This window comes from Polypterus senegalus, chromosome 4, assembly GCF_016835505.1.
Source record: "Polypterus senegalus isolate Bchr_013 chromosome 4, ASM1683550v1, whole genome shotgun sequence".
Classification (NCBI taxonomy): Eukaryota; Metazoa; Chordata; class Cladistia; order Polypteriformes; family Polypteridae; genus Polypterus; species Polypterus senegalus.
This window is the reverse complement of record NC_053157.1, coordinates 91872801-91895118: the sequence shown is the minus strand read 5'-3', so window position 1 is coordinate 91895118 and position 22318 is coordinate 91872801. Positions and strand designations below refer to the sequence as shown.

Below are 22318 nucleotides of genomic sequence, written 5' to 3'. Positions count from 1 at the left end.
TATTGTTCAAAAATGTTTTTAAGCCATATTTAAGCAGAGTAAAATTTAATAGGGACCATGATTTAGTAGTGACAGCTTTCAGTTCCCTCTGCTCTTTGCATTGTGTACTTTTCTCTTTATGAGTTTACAGGTTACCCATAAATTAAGCAAAGGCAAAATCCTTCTTGGAAAGTGCAAGGGTCACACTTTATTTATTGCAAAGGGGAAGCTGTATGCCTTTCATAGCTATTGACATTCTTGTCATTCCTCGTGTCTAATTTTTAACATTTATTGTAGATATTTATAACTGAGAGTACATTCCAACTTGGCAGGAATGCAGAAGTAAACAGAGATTCTCTTTATAGTCCATGTGTACACTGAGATCCCTGTAATTTTGTCAAAATAATTTTAACAGAATGTTAAAAGATTTGTCATATCCCACTTCAGTCAGTTAGTCTGTGTGTCTAAGGAACATACATGACATGCTGGCTAGGTAGCATACAGTAACCGAGTGCAGGGAATTGGTCTGATCTGTATCTTGGAAAATGCCCTTGTTTGTTTACCTCCAGTTTTGTTGGTCTAACACAGATTAGCATTGAAAAAAGTCAAATGCTAGTCAGATGAGAAATAAAGTTAAAAAATTGCCTACCATCATTTTCAAGTCATATGTTTATTCTGTTTTCTTGGGATAAATTTGTCAGTATGTCCATTTACTGAGTCTGCTTAATCTAAAAGTTCATGGTAGCTGGTGGCTGGAATATATCCTTGCAAGGTTTTGTATGAGGTAGGAACTAATTCTGGACCAGACAGCAATCATGTTAAAAAACATACATTAAACACAGTGCAGTCTTTGTTCCAGTCCAGTGTCATCATTTTTGACTGATTCTTTTTTGGTGCCTTTTATTATTGCAATCATCAGCTCTTCTTCTGATATACAGCTTTTGCAAATAGCACAACCATACTCTCTATATTGAAACATGACAATAATGCTTTTTATAGTGAAAATTACCAGAAATGGAATTTTGGAAAGAAATGTAGTGTTTTACAATTCCAAAAGATGCAGGCAATTTGCCAAAAAATATTTGCAATGCCCTTTACAAAATTAAATCAGATGTTTATAGAACAAACACATGTATATTTACAAGCATATTATGTGAAACAGCCTTTTGGCAAATGCAATTACATGAAAGATTGTAGGAGAGCCCCACTACTAGAGGAAAGTAGCCAGCATTGGCTAGGTAAGTACTTTGGAATCAGTGTTCTTTTTTTTTGCTGTGGTCTGGGAAGTTGTCTCAAATGTTAAGTCTTCAGAGACATCATTACATGGTTTGTCTTTAGGGCTTTTGACCTGAAATGACTAAAGAGGAAGTACTTATCTCTTTTATGTACATATAATAGTAATAAAAGCTATATGATGAATGATGATCATCTTTGAAACTGCTGAGTTTGTTTAAACATCAAATAGCTTTTGTAATACTAGATAAAAGGATGGGGAATTTCATGAGTTCAGGTTAATTCGTTCAGTCTGGACTAGACAGTTGAAATCATTTTGATTAGGCTTCAGTCTCTGCCTGTATTTATTTATTTATTATTTGGGATGTGTAAGAATGCACAGTGTATGTAGTCAAAATTTCCTCATCCTTGTAAACACAGTTAAAACTTTTTTTTGTTGTTAACAGAAATAGCCTTTATTGAATCTGTGTGTATTTCACATAAGAAAAATGATTGTAATCTTTTGTTTTAAATTACTGCAACAGAAAGTCTCATATTTGTGTAATTATCTTTGCAGGTTGACAAAACCTTTGTCTTTTGCGGACTGTGTCGGGGATGAGTTACCTTGGGGTTGGGAGGCAGCATATGATCCACAAATTGGTGTCTATTACGTCAATCACATTAACAGTAAGTATTAGTTTTGGTAAACTAGAACTTCAATTTTTGTTACAGTTCACTTTGCACTATTGTGCGAAGCTTATTTTATACAAAAAAATAGATGGCAATAGTGAAAACTTAAAATCAGTTTTGCAGTAATAACAGATCTTTTTTTAAGTGGCAGATATTTTCTTTGCTTAAAATGCTGTAAAACTAACATTTAGAATGTACGTTGTTTCTTTTCTTCTTTTCTTGGTATATGAATTGTACAGAAAAAGGATGTTCTTGGTATGTTGTATAAAAAATTATTTTTGTGTATATACATTTTAAATGCATTCACTTTATCCAATTGAGACTGCTTACATCAATCATCTCTAGTTTATGTTCCTTCAGTGTGTTGTAAATGGCCTTTCAACATGACTGGCATCTTTAGTAATATTTCAAGCTGTGAACTAATAAAGGAAAAAGAGCTGTGGATTATGATTAGATTTTTTCCTGTTGTGTAATCATTCATTCAGTCATCATCAGGTTGTAAAATAATGTCTGATTCATTTGATTTCAATGCCCTTCCTTTTTCCTGTTAGTGGTGAGCTCATCTAGGGAAGTGCAATGTATTCAATTAAATGGGTCTTTGAAATATTGGATGGGTGTTTTGGAACCACATCAGCTGCTCTAAGCTTTTGAAAAGATTCCTTTAATTTCAGCTACAAGATGACATTTTCCTCTTACTTAGCATGACTTATCATGCTGGAGTCTATGTGACTGCTTATTTGATATAAAATGAAAATATTGAAGTTGAGAATGTATATTTATTACATATTTTTAGTCAGATAAATAAGCTGGAAATGTTTAACTAGAAGGACAAACTGATTGTATTCCTGTGTTAAATAGTGACTTAAGATTCAATTATTCAATCTTAGGTACTTGGTGTGCAGGAGAAAAATAATTAGCTTTAATTCGAGTCTAGGATATGATTTTTTCACTTTTAAATGGCTGTTTATATGTGTCTTACAGCAATGATTAATTATTTAAGACTGAATGGATATAAAAATTGTTTTAAGTATTCTGTATGATCACAGTTTTGAAAGCTGCAGACATGCTCACTAATTCTACTTTGTTGTGATGTTGAAGTAGGCGTGCTAAAACTGAATGCATTTCTTCAAGGATTTTTGCTTGTTTGTTGGGTGGATCATGTGGCATAATTCACAAATGCCCTCTCCACCTTTTAAATGAGACTTGAGCCATGCTGTTTCGATGTTTGCACATACATATCTTGAAAATATACTCTGAAAAAATTTCTTCTGTTTAAATCGCCAGAAGGCAGCATACTGCTGACAAAGTTGACATGTAAGTCAGGCATGGCATATCTTGTATACCTGTATTCATTTACCTAACCAACATGGAGTAAGCATTTAAATTTAAAATATCACACTGCATAGTCACAAAATTGAAGTTTTGTTAAGGTCATACACACTACATTTGTACTGCTGTAAGCAGGGTAATAATGTTTAAGGTGTCAGGTTCAGAGTACTGGGTTATTTCATGCCTTCAAAATATGAGCATGAATTGTAAAGTAAAGGCAATTTGAAAATTACTCGGTAAGCGTATTGAATAGAAGCTGTTACAATACACCATGTTGATGATCACTTATAGGTAGTTTGAAAACACATAGTGAAGTGCTTTGCCGCTAGCCTAGTTTAAGCCAAGATCAAATGAATATGGATAGTCTGCTGTGTGATTTCACCATTGTTGAACAACACACTGTAGTGAGATTTCTTTGGGCAGAGAGAGTGAAACCTGCTGATATTCACTGCAGGATGTTGGCTCAAAGTGAAAGTGAAAACAGCATAACTCCATGAAACGTTTATGAATGGATAGAAGTTGGAAGTGGGAAGAACAAGTGTTAACGATTAAGCTTGGTTGACCATCAACATCTCACACACAAGCCTACATCAACATTGCGAATGCCTTCATCAGAGAAGACTGATGGGTTACTCTTTAATGGTTAATTTTGAAAGTTTTTGGGACTTTGCGATTTGAACTCTAGAGTTTCGTAACAGTAACACTAAGGTCACATAACAATTAGTGTCACCAGGATCTGCCTATATAAGTTTGTGGAAGCTATTTCTGTTAGCCAGGCCAGGTCAGGTTGGGGAGCATGCACTGTTACAGTGCGTTGCCATACCCACTACTCGACGAAACAGCTGAGGATCCTTGTTGGCAACCTTCCCCAGGCAGACACGCGGTCCAGCCCCACCCTTTGGAAATTACCATCTATCTGCCGCAACCAGGTGTTACGTGGGCATCCCCTTGGCCTGGTACAGCCAGTCGAGTTCTCAACAACGAGGATCTTGCGAGCCAGATCACCCTCAGGGAATCGTGCCACATGGCTATAGTTTTGTAACTGATGTCCGTCCCCCACAATGCTGGTCACTGGATAGTGTCCATGTCTCGCAACCATATAGCAAAACAGGAAGCACCGCACCAGGACTGTAAAGACTTGTACCTTCGTCCTTTTGGAAAGATATCAGGAGCGCCACACACCTCTTTCCAGTGACCTCATGACCCACCCAATGCTCTCCCAATTTGTCTACTGACTTCACAGGAAGGATGTTGTGGCTGAATGAAATAAACCTCTTGACAGGGGCAACATTCTCCGCAGACAGGCACACTGCTGATGGCTGTGGCCAAGAGGTCAATAAAGGCCTGGATCTTGATTTTTATCAAGGACATTCTCAAACCCAGACATTCAGACTCCCTGCTCAGTCTCTTGAGATCCCTGATCAGAGCCTTCATTGACTCCGTGAACATCACAACATCGTCGGCAAAGTCAAGATCAGTGAATCTCTCTTTACCAAAAGATGCACCACAGCCGCTAGACCCCAAAATGTTGCCCAACACCCAGTCCATGCAAGCACTGAATACAGTAGTAGCGAGAACACATCTCTGATGAACCCCCGAATCAACTGGGAAAAGTGTAGAGGTTCTGCCACCTCTCTGCACAGCACTCCCAATACCAGTGTTACAGGCTGGCCGTGATATCCAGGAACTTTGTGGGAATCCCGGGAAGTCTCAGGATGTTCCACAGGGCAGCTCAGTCAACTAAGTCAAACGCTTTACGAAAATTGACAAAGGCTACAAAGAATTTCTGCTGATAATTGCGTTTGTGCTCCATGAGAACCCTCAGTGCCAGCATGTGGTCAATGGTAGACTTCTTAGGCATAAAGCCAGACTTCTCCGGTTGCTGTAGGTGAGCAAGTGATCACGGATCCTATTGAGGTTGACCTTAGCAAGGACCTTACCTGGCACAGAGAGTAGTGTTATCCCCTGTAGTCCTTTTCAAGAGAAGAATGACAAGTCCTGTTTTCCGGTCAGTTGGGATGATGCCCATCTCCCAAATGGAAGCAAAGATTGCTTGGAATGCCAGGATGACAGCCTTACCACCAGCCAGGGGAAGTCCACCCCAGATACCACAGAATCCTGCAGCCTTCCCTACCCTCAGTTGGTTCACCACCGGTGCAATCTTAGTGAAATTAAGTGGTTCACAAGTAATTGGAGGATCAGCCCCAAGAACCATGGACCCAGAGATATCCAATGTCCAAGCCATCGGATCAGCTTTAAACAGATGCTCAAAGTAACAAGCCCAGCAGGTCACAATTGTAGCATCATCCGTAATGAATGTTCCTTCACCTGCCATGACTGTGACTCTCAGAGTAACAGATTTAGATGTGCGTAATGCTTTGACTTCTCTGTAAGCAGGACGTGGGCTACTAGACCATAGATAATGTGTCACCTGCTCACAGATTCCACTAAGAAAAGCCTCCTTATCATGCCTCATAGTCATCGCAGTTGTCCTTCTCAGTTCCTGGTTCTGACCGTAGTTGCCATCAAGTTATGTGCTGTGACTCCTCTCAGTGATATCCAGGGTATATCCTGCGATATGAAACACCTCCTTCTGGGAACACTGGGAACAACTTTCAGGTTCTTATCATGGAAGGTCTCCCACATCACATTAGGATCGGCAGTTACACCCAATTCCATAAGTTCCTCACAGAAACTGAATTCAAACTCGTTAGACACAGTCTGATCTTTGTATCTGGCTAGGTCCTGCCTCATTTTCCCAGTAGGTGGTAGCCTACTGGACCTAAGATGGATCTTCAGATTAGCAACAACAAGTCTGTGGTCAGAATTCACAAACTGGGCACTTCTGTAGACCCTGCAGTCTAATGATCAATCTCCTTCAACGCACCACCAGTTCTCAAGTAGCAAGTCCTACGATGCAGCCTAGCGCGCTGGGACCTGGATCTAGTGATTCACAGCCCTGAACTTTTTTTTTTCTTTTGACCAAAGAATTTTGCACTGCATTTTAAAAGTAACTTTTACCTGTCCTTTTGACAATGATTCCATATGCTCATTTGGCTTATTTCATCTCCTCCTTGGGCATACATTATTTACCTTGAAGTGTGCGCAACACCACATTTGACTGTCTATGTGAGCTGAGCAAGTTAGTTAACCTGACTGTGCTCCAGCTGAATAAAATAATTGTAACTAGCTGTTATCTATCCAGATCTTGTAAGCTGTAAAGGCATCAACTTATTTGATAATATTTAGAGGAGTTCAATTATAATAATTATATAACCAATTCTTGCACATTATAGGCATTGTGGACTGATGTTGTCATTGGAGAGTCAAGAGTCAATGCAGGTTTGCTTTTGTATTTTTTACATTATAGTTAAATATTTAAATGTGGAAAAATACCATTTTTCAGTTAAACCTGCCAGTTATGTTTTGAGTTTTGAAAGTTTATAATAACATAAATATGGGAGTTATAGGAAGGAATATAGGAGTTGTTTGCATTACTTTATGGCAAAGAAAGACAGATTGTTAATGCATTGCATTATATGATTGTATGGCATAACAAATTAAAATGATACAAGGCTGTTATGAATCTGTATTGTTTGTAATTTCTCATAGTTTCTACTTTGGGTTTTTCAGGCCTTTAAACTTTAATTGTGGGATTGTGATTAATTTATTTCACTGATTTATTTTTATATTCAGTGTAAATTTAATGTTGGTGGAATTATTTTGTGATGTTTCTGATGCTATTTTGTCCTGTGTATGGAAGCTACCATTTTCTGGTCCCATTGTCATGTTGCAGGACCTGGTTGTCAGAAGATGGCAACAAGGGTCATGATGTCAGGCGTTAGTTTCATGAAAGAATTTAAAGGCTGCACCCCGGTATCCATTTCCTTTCTGAGTTTGTGGATAGCTCTCTAAAAAACTTTCTTTGTGATTTCTTTGCTTAAAAAACTTTGTCAGGTAATGATTTTTGCAACAAGTCTTTGATTCTTGTGTTTTGTTTCAGTTTTAGCCAAAGAGCACCTTAACTTCATGGTTTCAATCCTTGCGCATATTGTTTGTATGCCGTTTCCTGGTTATTCTCTCCAAAACGTATCTGTTCTCTTCAAGGTAGCACTTTGACATTTCCATTTTACAATGTCATCAAGAGCGAGTACAGTTCAAGACAGAGGCAGAGGCTAGTTTTTAGAAACATATTACAATTTAGTTTATGTTGTTTTAGGTTGTTAACTGAGTGTCGTTGTTATTTATTTTCATTTTATTTTTACTGCTGTTGTGTGTGCCTTTTATTTGCCTTGACACTTCCATTTATAATGCTTGGTTTCTATGATGTTCCATTTGTTAAGACACATAAGGAGTGCCTAAGGATTCTTCTGAGAATTAAACTCAGCAGATACTTCTTTAGAAAACAGTTATAGTCAGGAATTGAAAAGGGTCAAGATTTGATGATTGAAACTAAACAGGCAAGTAGGAATCAAAGGGCAAGACATTACTCAGGTGTCAAAGGAAAACCAAAGTCAGAAGTTAGAGAAAAAGCCTAGTGCTAGGGCCTACTTGAATAAAAAGCTAACTGCAATAAATAGAATCAATATGTGAAGTACCCTTACCACATAGTAAAGCCATTGCGAATCTATAATTTCTTTGATGTCACAACTGAGACTAACTTGGTCACATGACATGTTCTGATGGCAATGCATAAATAGGAAACTCTTTCAAATAAACTTTAAATTAAAAATAAACATTATCAGAATGTACATGTGTGGTGTAGTGGGTTCACAGCTCAAGTGAAAAAGGCCACTTTTTAAATAAGTAGTCGCCATACTCGTGGCTTACGCGAGGGGGTGTGGTAGTGTGGCCAGAGCGGTTCCCGGGTGATTCGTGATGCGTACGGTCCTCGGTTAAGTGCACAGGTGAGGAGTTGTCCGCATCCATAATTGTTGACGGGAGCTGCTAATTGCCACACCTGATACATGTCCCCATAATATTTAATAGAAACGTGAGGCGGATGAAAGGGAAGGAAAAAAAGAGAAAGAAGAGAGAGAGAGAGAGAGAGAGAAGGAACAGAGGTTAATGGGGAAGAAGGCGGAAGGAAGGAGAAAGCCGGTGCGTGAGAGCGAGAGCTGGTAGGACGGTAATGCAGCTGGTAGGAGAGCCCCAGAGGAGTGTTTGGCCGACTCTCGGAGGGGACAGATTAAAACGGTCGCTCCAGCTGAGCAGTTTGGAGGAGCTGGAGTGACCGGTAGTGGAGTTCATTGGCTGCTGAAGGAAGCGAAGTTGTGGAGACTCCACGGTGTCACCTGTTTTTATTGGATTATTTATTTGAAGATGAGAGAGACACTGCACTTATTTATTTAAACACTTTGTTATTGATTTTGCTGTTTTTAATAAAAGCACTTCCCACTTTTTGCACCATCCCCTTGCTTCATTGTGTCTCACTGTCCAGCTTATCAGTGACATTACCAACAGTGTCACAGGGCTCCCAGAAGTAAGATGGGAGTAAGATGGGAGCATGAAGCTGAACCCGCATCGTCACAACATGCCAAACAAATATCAAATACAAAAAATATATGCATAAAAGAAGTTTAATACTACAGCAAGGTTGCTAGGCCCTTTAAGCAACATGCCATATGACCCATGACATCATGGTGGCTGGAATATAAAAGATGGACACTCAAAATGGTTAAACAGTTGAACTTTAAGACCAACTTAGTGTTTTTTATCTACCTTTATTGCAGTAAGGCCTAATAAACAAAAATGAAGTGATTTTGACTACTGTTTTGCCTCTTCCATTGAGTAAATTTTGACATCATCTAGTACAAACCAGAAACCAGTCCAGAACAGGGTAGCAGGCCAACAAGTGGTACACTTTATCATATTCATTCCATGACAATTTAGGGGCACTAATTAATTTAATATACATATTTTTTGAATATGGAAGAAAACCAGAATATGCAGGGTAAAACCCATGCTGACAAAGGGAGAATGTTCAAAATCCACATGTAGAACAGCTAGTTAAGGTCATTGATGCAGCACCATTATCCACTCTACCACTGTACTGCCAACTTGTAGAATCTTATTAAATTAATTATCATCATTTAAACAAGGGGAACATATAAAACATCCATATGGTTAGTTCTAAGGCTAAGATTCAAACTTCTGACTGTAGAAATGTTTGGAACAGTACTGTCCACTGTGACACCATTAACTATGCTCAACCATTTACTATGCTCAAAACAAAATGAACATAAGTGATAGAAGTAATTTACAAAACTTTATTGAAGAGGAGATCTATTTTTTATAACTTAAACCAACAGTAATTTTCTCAAAATACTGTAATTAAAGGTAAGAAAGTCTTAAAATAGGAAACATGTGTGCACCTTGTATTTTGTTGTGATTAATATGTGAAATATATCTTTCTTAGTGCTGTAGCTTTAAACCTGTCATTCTACCTGTAGTTTTCCTGGCACATTTTTAAAAACTGAGACTGGCGTAACCAGTAAAAGGACAATTAAGTTTAGAAGATGAATGAATGTACTAATTTTTAGACAGATAGATTTTGTTAAATTATCATTTCACAGCTAAATGAGAGTGTAATTTGGAGAGGCTTTAGCATAAATAAATGATCGTTGTATGAGGTGTGAGAAAAACATTTGACCCTACATGTTTAACATGAATGCCTATGATAAAGCTTGTTTCAGAATGGCTAGTAATTCATAAATCAACAGAACCAGAACTGATCTGTCCCTAGTTTTGAACAGAAAGTACATTATGCTTTTCTTAACATACTAAATAGTTATTTTTACAAGCTTCTGAGAATTACACTTACACAGAAAATCGTTTTAGAGAGACAGATGTTAAATAATTATATTACAGTTACTTTTTTAATGTATTCAGGGAATAAATATAATTATATTTGAAGATCAGACTATATTAATTTGATTTATAAATAAACAAAACAAAAAAGAAATACAATAACAAATAACTTTAGTTAATGAAAATCAAAGAAAGTGAGTATGAAATGCTAATGAAAATCAGCTTTTTATGCATAAGCAAAGCAATCGGCCTTTATGTTCCAAAAATATATATTCCAAAATGTATTAATGTACCCATTTTGAATATACGTAGTACATAATGAAAGACAATAATTTCAACAAGCTCTAATTCAGCCCTAACCCAATGCATATTTTTAGAAAGCAGAAAGGTGCTAACTAATCACAGATTGTACGCTGTCATGGTGAAAGTGACAACTCAACAACATACTGTTGAATCATTTTGTTTAAAAAATAACAAAGCAATGCAATAGTGATTTAGACCAACTATGAAATACTGTATGACTAGATAAGTGACAGGAACAAGATGTACTTCTAGGCAGGACTGCAGTTTACACATCAAAGTCTACTAACAAATATTTTAGTGTTTTTATATCTGTTTACTTCACTGAACCTTATTGATAGTGAACATTGTGTGCTGTACCACAATTGAATATGTCTAGCAAGAATGTTAGAAAACCTTTCTTCTGATCTTATTTGAGTTACTATTGGATTTGGCTGAAGTGTGTGAGCCAGTCTTCTGCCTCTACATGTACTGTGCTTAATGTGTTCATCCGTATCTGTATACTTCCATCCAGACCTCTATTATGTTGTATCTTCATACATTTCTTTGATCTTATGGTGAAGTGTCTGATTTATCATTAATGTGAAGTAAGTGCTGGAATATATCTTAAACACATCAAAATAAATCATATTTCAATTTTGGCATCAGGAGGAATAACTAATACATTTTTCTCATTTGTTTCAATTTTCATTATTCAGCATTTTTAGCTAGCAAGTGTTTAGTTAATTGTTGTCTTCAAATAAAACAGAAAAATCTGTGGTAGTTAGTCTCCATTGTTCTATTGATATTCCATTGATTTCATGGTAGCTTATGATGACTGTCACCACTTTGTCTAATGATCATTTGTTACTTTTTTAATGTCTTTAATTGTTTCAGTCTATGCAGTAATGGTGAACACACAAAGAATCACTGAACAGTCGTCCAAGGCTACTGAAACTGCATTTAGCATATAACACTTCCATGGCACCATGTATACTCCACATTATTGACTTACCCACCAGATTACCACCAGAAAATCATCATATCCGTGTGCCACATTGAATGCAAATCTGTAACAGAGGTCCAAATAATTTTTTTTATTAAGTTTAATCTGCATTGACGAAGAAAAAATTCCTTCCTGTTGCACTACTCTAAAGAGGTTCAATAAATATCAGTCTATTGGTCAGGTACAGTTATTGAGAACTAAGAACTCCAGAAAATATCAAATGGGTCAAATGGGTGAAATAGGCTATAGAGTGAAGCCCTTGGCATTCACAACAATGTGTTAGTTTAAACATTTCTGACTGAACTGAAATTATTCATCAAGATTAAACCTATAACCCAGGTAAGATAACAAATAGCATATAAAACTTTATCAAACAGTTTAGCTATGCAACTAAATTTGTTTGTTTGCACAGTTTATTGAATTGTTAAATGAAAACCAAGATATGCTGTACAATTTGTGAACTCATCTAGAAGAATGTACTTTTAATGACAGAACTCATTTGAAAAATATTATTTTTGAAAAACATAGGGGGCTCTGCCCCCTGCTCACTTCAGTCACCAACCCTCATGTGAACCCTACGCGCTAGTCATTTCCCCGATTTCTGTCGCTTGCGACGAATCGTCCCGTGCTTTTGGATAAACACGAGTATCAACTCTGTCTTTGATATCTCCATCTTTCAAAACTATTATCGATGACAATTCGTCAAATGTTGGTTTATTATATATGTGAGCGTGATCTTTCAGATTCATATTGAAATCCAAGAAAACTTCTTTGTCCGTGTTTTTCAGATAAATTTTGTGTAAAGTGCGATACTTTTGGGCATATGGATTTGTATCCAATATTGGCTGTAGAATTTTTAATACATCCGATCATGTAACTCTTTCGATTCTATGTTGCATCGTTTCTCCATGATCATAAATATAAACCTGACTGAAATGTGGTTTCTTTGAAATTAAACTTGTAGTAGCTTTAATTGTTGCGGGACCACAGATTCTCATAGCGTATGGTCCTGAATCATGTAAATCTACGTTTTGTGCATTAAATGATGCGAACGTTATAGTAGATTCAGATATTTTGCCTGTAGTGTTTGTGGATTTCACTTTCACCAAATAACAAATCTTTTATTTCTCACGGATACGTCTCTTCATTGGGAAGAAACACTACTTTTCCCTGATGGCAACATGAATTTGATGATCTACAAGTCTCCGACTTAAACTGTAAAGCCGAACAATATCTTCATACTTCTGTCATATCACCTATGCCCATATATTCAATCTTTTTTCGCTGTTCCGTTATTTCACTGAGTAATAATTTCCATGTGTTAGCGCTAATGTGATCTTTACTATCAGTATTTTGAGACTTTCGAATTTTAGTACTTTCATAATCTCTAACCTGCTCTGTATGTGTATCGCGGCAATGTTTTTGAACCTTTTTACAATGTTCTACTTTGTCTTCTACTCTTTGTTTTTTCTTCTTCCACTGTTTGTCTTTTATTTTCACCCCCACTTGGACCTGTTAGGTTTTCAATTCATCTCTTGGCACAAAGTCTCATCTCGCAGGACTTGAAATTATATTTCTGAAAATGTCTCGTCTCTCTGAAAAAGTCTTGTCTTTTCCCAAGATTTTTTTTATATAATAGAGTGATAATATAATCTGAATAAATTTTATCAATTATTTATATTGTGACTATTTTATTTCCTTATTTGGTGTCTATGTTAAGTGACCATTTCCACTACCCCTTCAAAAATCAGCTTCTCACACCGCATCCATTACAATAAAAAATGGGTTTCTCTCAACTTCACTAAAACTCACCCTAAGCATTTACACTGGCAGTGATATACCTCAGGAATCTGTTCTCTGTTTTGAATTATAATTATTGTTTTATTAACATTGTGTTTTCTTTTCACCTTTCTCTTTGCATGTGTAAAATATATGCTAGAATGGAAACAAAAGTGTGTACTGTTTTTATAATATAGCCATTAGTACATGTCTATGCATGGCTTTGCTATCATTATGGTAATAACCATCTTCTTGAGTCCCAGTATAGAACTGGTTTTCTTATTTGGGTCATCAGCTTAAAAAGTTTAAGAACCCTTTCATTATACCATAGAAGCTAAAGCTCTCAGTAATGCATAAACTGTGATGTTAATATGCTACCTCTCAGACCAAATACTACCATAATTAAAAAGTGCGCAAAAAAGAGAACATGGTACATCACTCAGATAATTTTACTGTAGGCATAGAAACAAGAAGACAAATAAATCAGTGGCAAGAGCCAAGGCATGGAGAATGTGTGTGAAAAAGTAAAAGAGGGAGAGAGAGTGATTTTTAGAATAGCAAAGAGTAAGAACAGGAAAGGATTATAGTCAGGTAAACTGGCCATAATTGGGGATGATAAGACCAAGTATTGATGGAAGAGGTACTTAGAAAAGCGGTTTTAATGAATTAAATCCAAGGGTAGTATTTGGGGATGGAATACCAAATGAAGGGCTAGTACCAAGAATAAGGAGAGAGAGAGTAAAGGAGGCTTTAAAAAGGATTAAAAATTGAAGGTAACAGGACTGGATGAAATACCATTAGAAATGTGAAAGACTTTAACTCTTTCAAGGCAGATGTCGACTTTTGTCAAAATTGAGGTAGAGAACGGTAATCAGCTGTAAACGGCAACAAAACTCACTGATATGTTTTAGTTTGACTGTCTTTGCTAGAAAGTTAGTTTTGTTGATTTGACTTTGATTTCCTTCGTGTGAATGAGTAGCGAAAAAAAAACTCTAAAATGGCATTGACATCTGTTGAGAGACCAAAGCGAATGTGCAAAGCAAAATGCTCCGCGGGTGACATTTTTTGTGTTACCGCTGAACAATACTCTGACTTGTTGGAATCAAAAATTAAACGGAGGTACCAGCATCAGGTGATCATAGTGCTGAACACGTTTATGTAGCTTATGTGCCCATTAAGGGGAACATTTGCCTAGGAGGATACTGCCGCTTACGATGATAAGGGGTACGAATTAGTTTGCATTGCATGCCACCATCACACAAAGATAGCCAGGCAGCTGGCCCGCCACAGCATTCCTTCTGGCCGTCAAGCTGTCCCTGAGCAGCTGCCAGAGATGACAAACAGGCACCGACAGCAGACACAACACACAGCAGTAGACATTTTATGTTGATTTTGTGTGAAACCATTGCTTTGTTAGCCATTTTTTTTGGAAAAATACTCAGCCCTTAAAGAGTTAAGAGAAGAGGGAGCAGATGTGTTGTGGATCTAATGCAGAAGATCTATGAACAGGAAAGAATACGAGAGGAGGGGAGGAACAGTGAAAGTGTACCCATTTATAAGGAGAAGGGCGATATTCAGGATTGTGGAAACTACAGGTGGTTAATGCTGATGTCACACAAAATGAAATTTTGGGAAAGGGTTATAGAGAGAAGGCCTAGGGAAGAAACCACAATAGGGGAGGAGCAGTTTCGTTTTATGTCAGGAAAAGAAACAACTGATGCAGTCTATGCATTGAATCATCTCATAGAGAAGCGTGGAGAAAAACAGGAAAGTCTGCATATGGTGCTCATTAATTTAGATAAGGCTTATGATAAAGTGCTATGTCAAGTGGTCTGGAGGTGCATGAAAGAGAAAGGAGTACCAGAGAAGTATGTGAGGATTGTCCAGGATATTTATGAGGTAGCAAAGACTGTGGTTAAAAGCAGTGTTGGGGTAACATATAAGATATCAGTTAAAGTAGATCTGCACCAAGGATCTTCTTTAAGTCCTTGCCTCTTTGATCTGGTTAAGGATGTGTTGAGTCCAGGCCCCCTCATGCACACTTTTTGCTGATGACATTGTGTTGTATAGCACCAGAAAAGAACAAGTATAGAGAAAGTTGGAAGAATGAAGAAGGGCATCCAAAGATGTAAGGTTGAATATAAATTGGAAGAAGACAGAATATATGAGGTTTAATTACGATCAAGATTCAGAAGTTAGCCTGCAGGTAGAGCTATTGAAAAATGGGTACATTTTAATATTTAGGATCAGTAGTAGTCCAATATGGAAAATTAAATGCAGAGATAACCAATAGAGTGCATTATGGATGGAACAATTGGAAGAAGGTATCAGGAGTATTGTACAATTGAAGAATTAAGGCAAAGGTTAAAGGTAAAGTTTGTAAGACAGTGATAAGACTGGCAATGATGTATAGAGCTGAGACATGGGCAGTATAGGGAGCACGGGGGAAGAAGTTAGATGTGGCAGAAGTGAGAATGTTCAGAAGGATGTGTGGAGTTGCAATAAAAAGACGGAATAAGAAATGAGACAATCAGAGGTACAACAAAAGTGAGAGAGATATCCAAGAAAGTACTGGAAGTAGGTTGAAGTGGTATGGACATGCGATGAGGAGATACAATAACTATCTGGGAAGAGAAAATGATGTATGCCAAAGCGAAGGTGGATAGATAAAGTAAAAGAACATTTGAAGGAAAAGGGCTTGAGTGATGAGGAAGTGCAGAACCAAGGTTTTTGGAGAAGGTTGATCAAGCACATTGACCCCATTGAGAAGTGGAAAAAGATGAAGAAATCATGTGGCAACCCCTCAGAAACATGAGTCACTGCCTATTTTTTAAGAAGACATGTAAGAAATTATTCTGTTTTTGTGTATCTTAATATATCACAAGCTTTAGATAAAATCACAGTTCACATTCAAACCATAAGCAATCTCTATTCTCTTGAAGTCCCCTTGCCCATTATACTATTAGATTGGTGCACAAGAATTTGATCTTATTGTACAAAGGTATAAAAGGTATCTATTGTTTAGTTAAAGAATGGCTCAAAATGATAGATGTACACACCAAACAATCTATCTCATTACTTTTTGGGGATACTTCATTCAGTATTAAGCAGATAATTGCTATCTTGATGAATGACGTTGCAATATTTTTGAGTTTGAGGTTCAGATTTCGAATAACATGTCTTTTTTGTTGTGCGTTTTCTTATGATTACATTGTGTTACTTTTGGTAGTCTGAACTCCTGTTACATTCTAATAACAAACTGTGAAACTGAACAGTGATGCTTAATGCTGTTTGTGAAACATGTACACGTGTGTTAATATATATCAGAGCTCCATCCGTGTTAATTACCTCACTCACTTCTGGTCATTTTAACATGTTCTTTTTTCATTTGCTGTGTTGTAGGGTGAACACATAGAAAAACATTTACACTTTAGGGAGCAAGGCAAATAATTTTATTGTCTACCAGAAAAACAGTATACTAATCAAATTTTTGAATGAAGCAGCATTTGCTCTGCTCTTCTCCAGCAATGACAATTGTGACATTATCTGCTCAAAATGGTGCAAAAACAAAGAGGATAATGAAAATGATTATTGGTATTAGAAGTGAAAGCAAATACAACTCTGAGACATTCATAATTGACAGTACCAACAGAGCAAAGTAGCACACATACCTTGGCACACCTTGGCACAATTGATAATAAAATCTCTGAACTGTAGTCAGTAATGACTACACTTGTATGCAAACCAAGGAGTTTTCGTATTGTGGGAAGAAGTATCTGCCTTGTCAAAGACAAAGCCTCCATCAAAGTGGAAAAGGCATTAAGAAGTCAGTTAGGAAAGTTCACCAGAAAAGAGAAGGTTGATTGCTTTAGCAGGAAACTGCCAGAAGGTAGAGACAGATACCCTCTGTTGTACTTGGTGTGCCTGACCCAAGTAAGACAAAATGGGTCTAGAAGAGAGCAGGTGACCCAGCATGTGCTGAGATGCCTGACCTCTTAGTAAAAGAAACAAAGATCAGCAAAACACGGCTGATTGCCTTTAGGGGACATTACATGCTGAATGACTAGTAAATATGGGAAAATGTGGTCCCTTTTTAAATTACAGCCGCCTTGGCATTCCCATCTCAGTTCTGGGGTCTTAGACTGGCTGCAAGTTTTCATTCAAACCAACTTCTGCTTTTATTTGGATTTCTGCCTTTATTAAATATTTCATAGTTTTTATGTTTTAGTGTCTATTCAGATGCTGCAAAGTAAAGAAGGTAAGATAAAGTGAGGGTGGTAAAGAGAAGGTGTCATTCTTCACTTGTGTTGGTCAGTTAATATATGTTAGGTAAGGTATATTACATGGGGATAATTTAAGTTTTTGTCTTAGTTTTTAAGATTTTCATCATTATCATAATGCTTTTTATTCAGCTTAATGGGATGTACTTTTTGTTTGAACCTATTATGTACTAATGAGCAGACAAGTGGGTCTGGCACAAAAGTAATTGCAGGCATTCAGCATTCAGTGATTTTTTTCCCTGGTGTCAAAACCTCCTGTTGTTAATTGTCATTATTAGAATACTTGGGTAGAAGAAAAAGGTGAATCTATATATATAAAATGCTTATAATGGTCTGTCTGTTACACAAAAACTTGTGAAACACTGGGCCTTGAACCTTGATCTTCATATTAATCGAAAGATTATGCTGTGATATGCATAATACATAAAATGGACATGTGGACCATCTCAGCCTCAAAATTAGGCTTTGGGTCTTTCTCATTTTAAGTGGCAAACCAGGTAAATGCACAGCAGCTTGGGCATGGAGCATTGCCGAAAGGAAAAGAACTACAACAATATCTGCTGCACGGACCATGCACAGGCCAAATGACTACTTTCATTGCAAGCATCAGTCATTTACTCAGAGTGCAACAGAAAATCATTTATGATCAAAGAATTGGATGTGTGGGGGTCCCACCACCACATTTTTAGGTTTCATGTCCACTACATGACATATCTGTTAAGAAAACAATGGCTGCAGGAGCACGTGACATGTCTGTTAGGAAAAGAGCTATGCTGACATCGGATAGCAATTGAAGACATTGCAGCCACCTCAATGGAGTGACCTGGGGTGCTGTGTTTTGTGAGAAGTGCATACACCGTCTTTCTGTGTTACTGTTTAATGGGACGATGATAAAAGAGACTTTAAAGTGATAGCAAAAATGAAAATATTTCTTAATTTGTTATGGATATAATTCTCACACTACTGATGGTTAAAATAAAAAAAAGATAAAGACAAGTTATTTAAACAATCAATATACTGGCAAAACAGATTAAAGATTGTAAAAGTGATACTGGTGGATTTTAAGTTCCTCCAAGTCTAAGGGTTAATTTAGTTTTTTATTAGGAGATGTATTGGTAGCGATGGCTCACTGATGGGAAGAAGAAGCCAGGTTTGTGAGAGGAAGAAAGAAATTCAGAGAATGAAGGAAGTTTGGGAAGAGGGAAGGAGACTTTTTTCGTGGTGTACTTCAAGGTGGGCAAGTGCAAATACAGCTTTTATACCTAGGCTCAGTGAAAGAGGTAGGACCTTGTCAGTGTGTTTGTACTTTGACTTTTCCCTGAAGCGCTCACTCTACTGTATATATGTGCTTTTTATCTGAAATTTCCTCATTGAAGCCATAAAACCATCTAGTTACCATTTAGTAAGCATCTAGTTACAATCTCCTCACATAACCTATGCTGACAAACAGAATTAAACAATGACATGTGGAAATCTAAGACAACCACAACAGTGTATAGAAATGACCACAAAAGCTAAATTTGTTTTTAAGGTTAGCTGTTTGAGCAGTTTGTGGAAATTGGACTGACTCTGAAATTAAGGGATCTGTGCTTGATTTGAGCAGAGAAGAAAATGTCTTTTACCAGTAAAGAGAGACAGTGCGTTAATTGACTCGGGAAAGTTAAACCATAATTAAACAGACAGGGTATACCACAGTTTCACTTTTACAATGTACACCATTCCATTCTGCAGGTGAATGGTACAGCTTAGTTTTAATAGACTGCCTTTTACTTTGGTAAATGTTGTTAAATGGGTGTAACATGTATTAGTAGTATGCATCACTTTAGATTCCCACATCTTGGGGAGAACTGGTGAGACTATTTTTTTCTGTTGGCAGTAAAGCTTTCATTTAAGTTGAAATGAAGATTGATCAGTTGGCAGTATAGTTAATTAATGAAACACAAGTAAAAGGATACTTTGTGTCACTTTTAAAACTTGTAACTGCCCTGAGTCATCCTTGATAATTCATGTTTGCCTTGTGTGTTATTTTTCTGTGGTAAGCTTTTTTTTGATACATTTTGTTGGAACTGAAATGAAATAACCAGCTTACTAGACTGAGAAGAAATCAACAAAGTGAGGGAGAGAACTGCAGTCAATGAAGAATAGCTTTGGAAACTGCAATCAGCTATGGGTTAAATGTTCATATCCTGCAGAAATGATGAAAACTATGTTTTTTTAATTAAGCCTTGTTTCAGATAGGTAATTAAACAATATGACAGTTTGTAATAATGAGAAGCATTTCATTTTCTTAAATGCGTTATGTATTATGAATACATATTTTTGTACATGTTTTATTAGGTAAAGTACTGTATGTTTTTTTTAGTATTTTTTTAATGATCACTGAACAATAAGCCTACTGATTTTCATTTTGTTCATAAAAAATTAACTGTTAACACCTGTAGTCTATAGTTTAATTATAAAAGTACATTTTAACATAGGACATAAGGCTTGTATGCGTCTGGTTATGCAGGAGCTTAGTGTAAAATGTTTTTAAAAGGGTAAATGAAAAAAAAAATTGTTATCGGTATTAAAATCAGCCGATCAAATAACATGAAATCCGTGATTGGTATCGGCTGTAAAAAACCTGAATGGAGCATCCCTAGCCTCTTTTTCAGAGCTACCCTCCTTATTTGGCATATTTTTTATAGTACTCATTAATTATTTGGCGTTAGTAAATTAGACTGTACAGTGGTAATTTTTGTTACTGAAATAGTCAGAAATCATAGATAGGGGCAGCCTTGTACTTGTTGCCAACACCATTCTGAAACCCATTCTGACAAGAAGCATGTCTTCTCCAAACACACCAGTTTGAACATTAGCTTATAGATTTACAGTGATACCCCAATCTCCTAATGTTATCTCACAACACCTCTTTCATCTTTAGTTTAATGTCATCTTCAGTTTAATGTACACTGCTGATTTCCTGGTTTTGGAGATAAACAGCATGTACTGGTAAGTATAATTTTATTGCATTCTGCTTTAGCAAATAATCTGTTTTTAGTAAATTTTGCCAACTCAGACACAGGATATGTTTGACATTAATCCAGTAAAAGAGAGTTTTTTTGTCCTTTTATATTATTCTGTCTGTGGTGGGCTGGCGCCCTACCCTGCTCCAGCAAACCCCCATGACTCTGTAGTTAGGATATATTGTGGATTGGATAATGGATGGATGTTATTCTTTATAAACAGATTTAAATAGGTTTGGCTCATTTCTGAAAAACATTTGCTCAAAGAACAAAGAATTCAGAGTACTTAGTTCAAATGGCCACTTCATAATTTAGTGACTTGGCCCTGATTAAGCTTGTCATATTTAAAGATGGTGTGATTTTGTAGAGTTACAACATAATCTTGTCTAATACGCAGCAAAGATCATAATGGATGGTAAAATGTGTTTAGAGATATGAGAAAGGTTGCACAATTCTGTTTATTCTAGTTGAAACTTTTACACACATTAATTGTATCAGAAAAAGCTTCTGATAAACTACTCAGGTAATAGGGGATGGTTTTCATCCATTAACCTCTGCATTATGTTCCCATCACAGTGTCACCACACTTCACCTATAATTTTCATATTCATTCAGCAATTAGCTCTTATTTAAGAAACACATATGTGCTTCCTCCTTTGCCAGTTCTGAATCATCATCATACAGTATATAATAAAATGGTAAGGGCTGTCCATCTGTCACATAATTACTCGTGAACCATGAAGGGCTAGAACCTTAATCAAAAGCTTAATGTCCTGAAAAATAAAAGTAAAATTAGGTAGTGGCAAAGTGATCACAAAATAAAATGACATGGCAGAAAGAAAAGAAAAGCAGAAACATCTGCTGAGTGAGTGTCAAGCATTTTCAAAGAAGCTGATTAGGTGATGAAGAAAACCATAATAAGGAGAAAAAAAAGAACTGTGGCATCTGCTAATCGTCAACTGCGGGATACAAAATTTCAAAAATGACAATGAACTGAAATAGTTTGAAAGATTTACGTAGCAACAATCTGCTGGCAATGGTCATTTGTTTATGGCAAACTTATCAAGAACATCATGGAAGGTGATTAAGTGAGCAGGCAAACACAATGTCTCATAAGCATGCACTACAAAGCCCAGCATACAAAATGCAAGATTGAGAAACATACAGAAATGCACGGAATCTGGAAGTTGGTCAAATGGTCAAAACTTCTGACCATATGAATGCGCTACTTTCATATCCTTAGGTTGTGTTTTATCTTGGTAGAGTAATATATATATTGCTCTACTTTCCCCTATTGTATTATTAATAGCAAAATACCCGTGCTTCACTGCGGAGAAGTAGTGTGTTAAAGAAGTTATGAAAAAGACAAGGAAACATTTTAAAAATAACGTAACATGATTGTCAATGTAATTGTTTTGTGACTGTTATGAGTGTTGCTGTCATCAAGGATTTGATTATCATTATTTCTTTCAATCAGGTTCGTATTTGGAGGATGTGATGTGTTCAAGTTATATTCCGTGTTTGTCAACCATTGTAAAGATAACAGGTTTCATTCATCGAAGTGTTCACTACCCAAATCGGTACTCGTGAATCTAAGATGTTTAACAGGCATTCCCAGTATTAAGTTGTGGATTTGCCTGCGAGTATTTAGTGGCAGCGTGTCAATGAACTTAACTTAAACTTAAGCTTTACACCTTGCTTTCCTATTGATATGTCTACAAAGGCTTGTTCATATTCAGAGGGTTGTTTCTTTCTTACTGCATCAATAAACAGCTTGCCTTCCTCTTTATCTGAGACATCACACACTGCATGCACGGGTTTACCTTTCCCAGTCCTGCAAACTTTAGCGAAGTGGTTCAATTTACCACATTTTTTACACTGTCTTCCTTTAGCTGGACATTGACTTTTTCCACCGTGTGCTTTGTTTCCGCAGTAGCTGCACTTATGAA

The 22318-nt window shown here is 36.6% G+C and overlaps 1 protein-coding gene across 1 annotated transcript in view; it reads left to right on the top strand.

Annotated features, from left to right (window-relative positions):
• The window catches only part of LOC120527536 (protein WWC2-like), a 293278-nt gene that overhangs the window by 132230 nt on the left and 138730 nt on the right, over positions 1-22318 (top strand). Inside the window, exon 2 of the mRNA XM_039751046.1 lies at positions 1769-1878. Within this exon, the coding sequence (XP_039606980.1) occupies positions 1769-1878 (110 nt within the window). The remainder of the gene's footprint in view (positions 1-1768; positions 1879-22318) is intronic.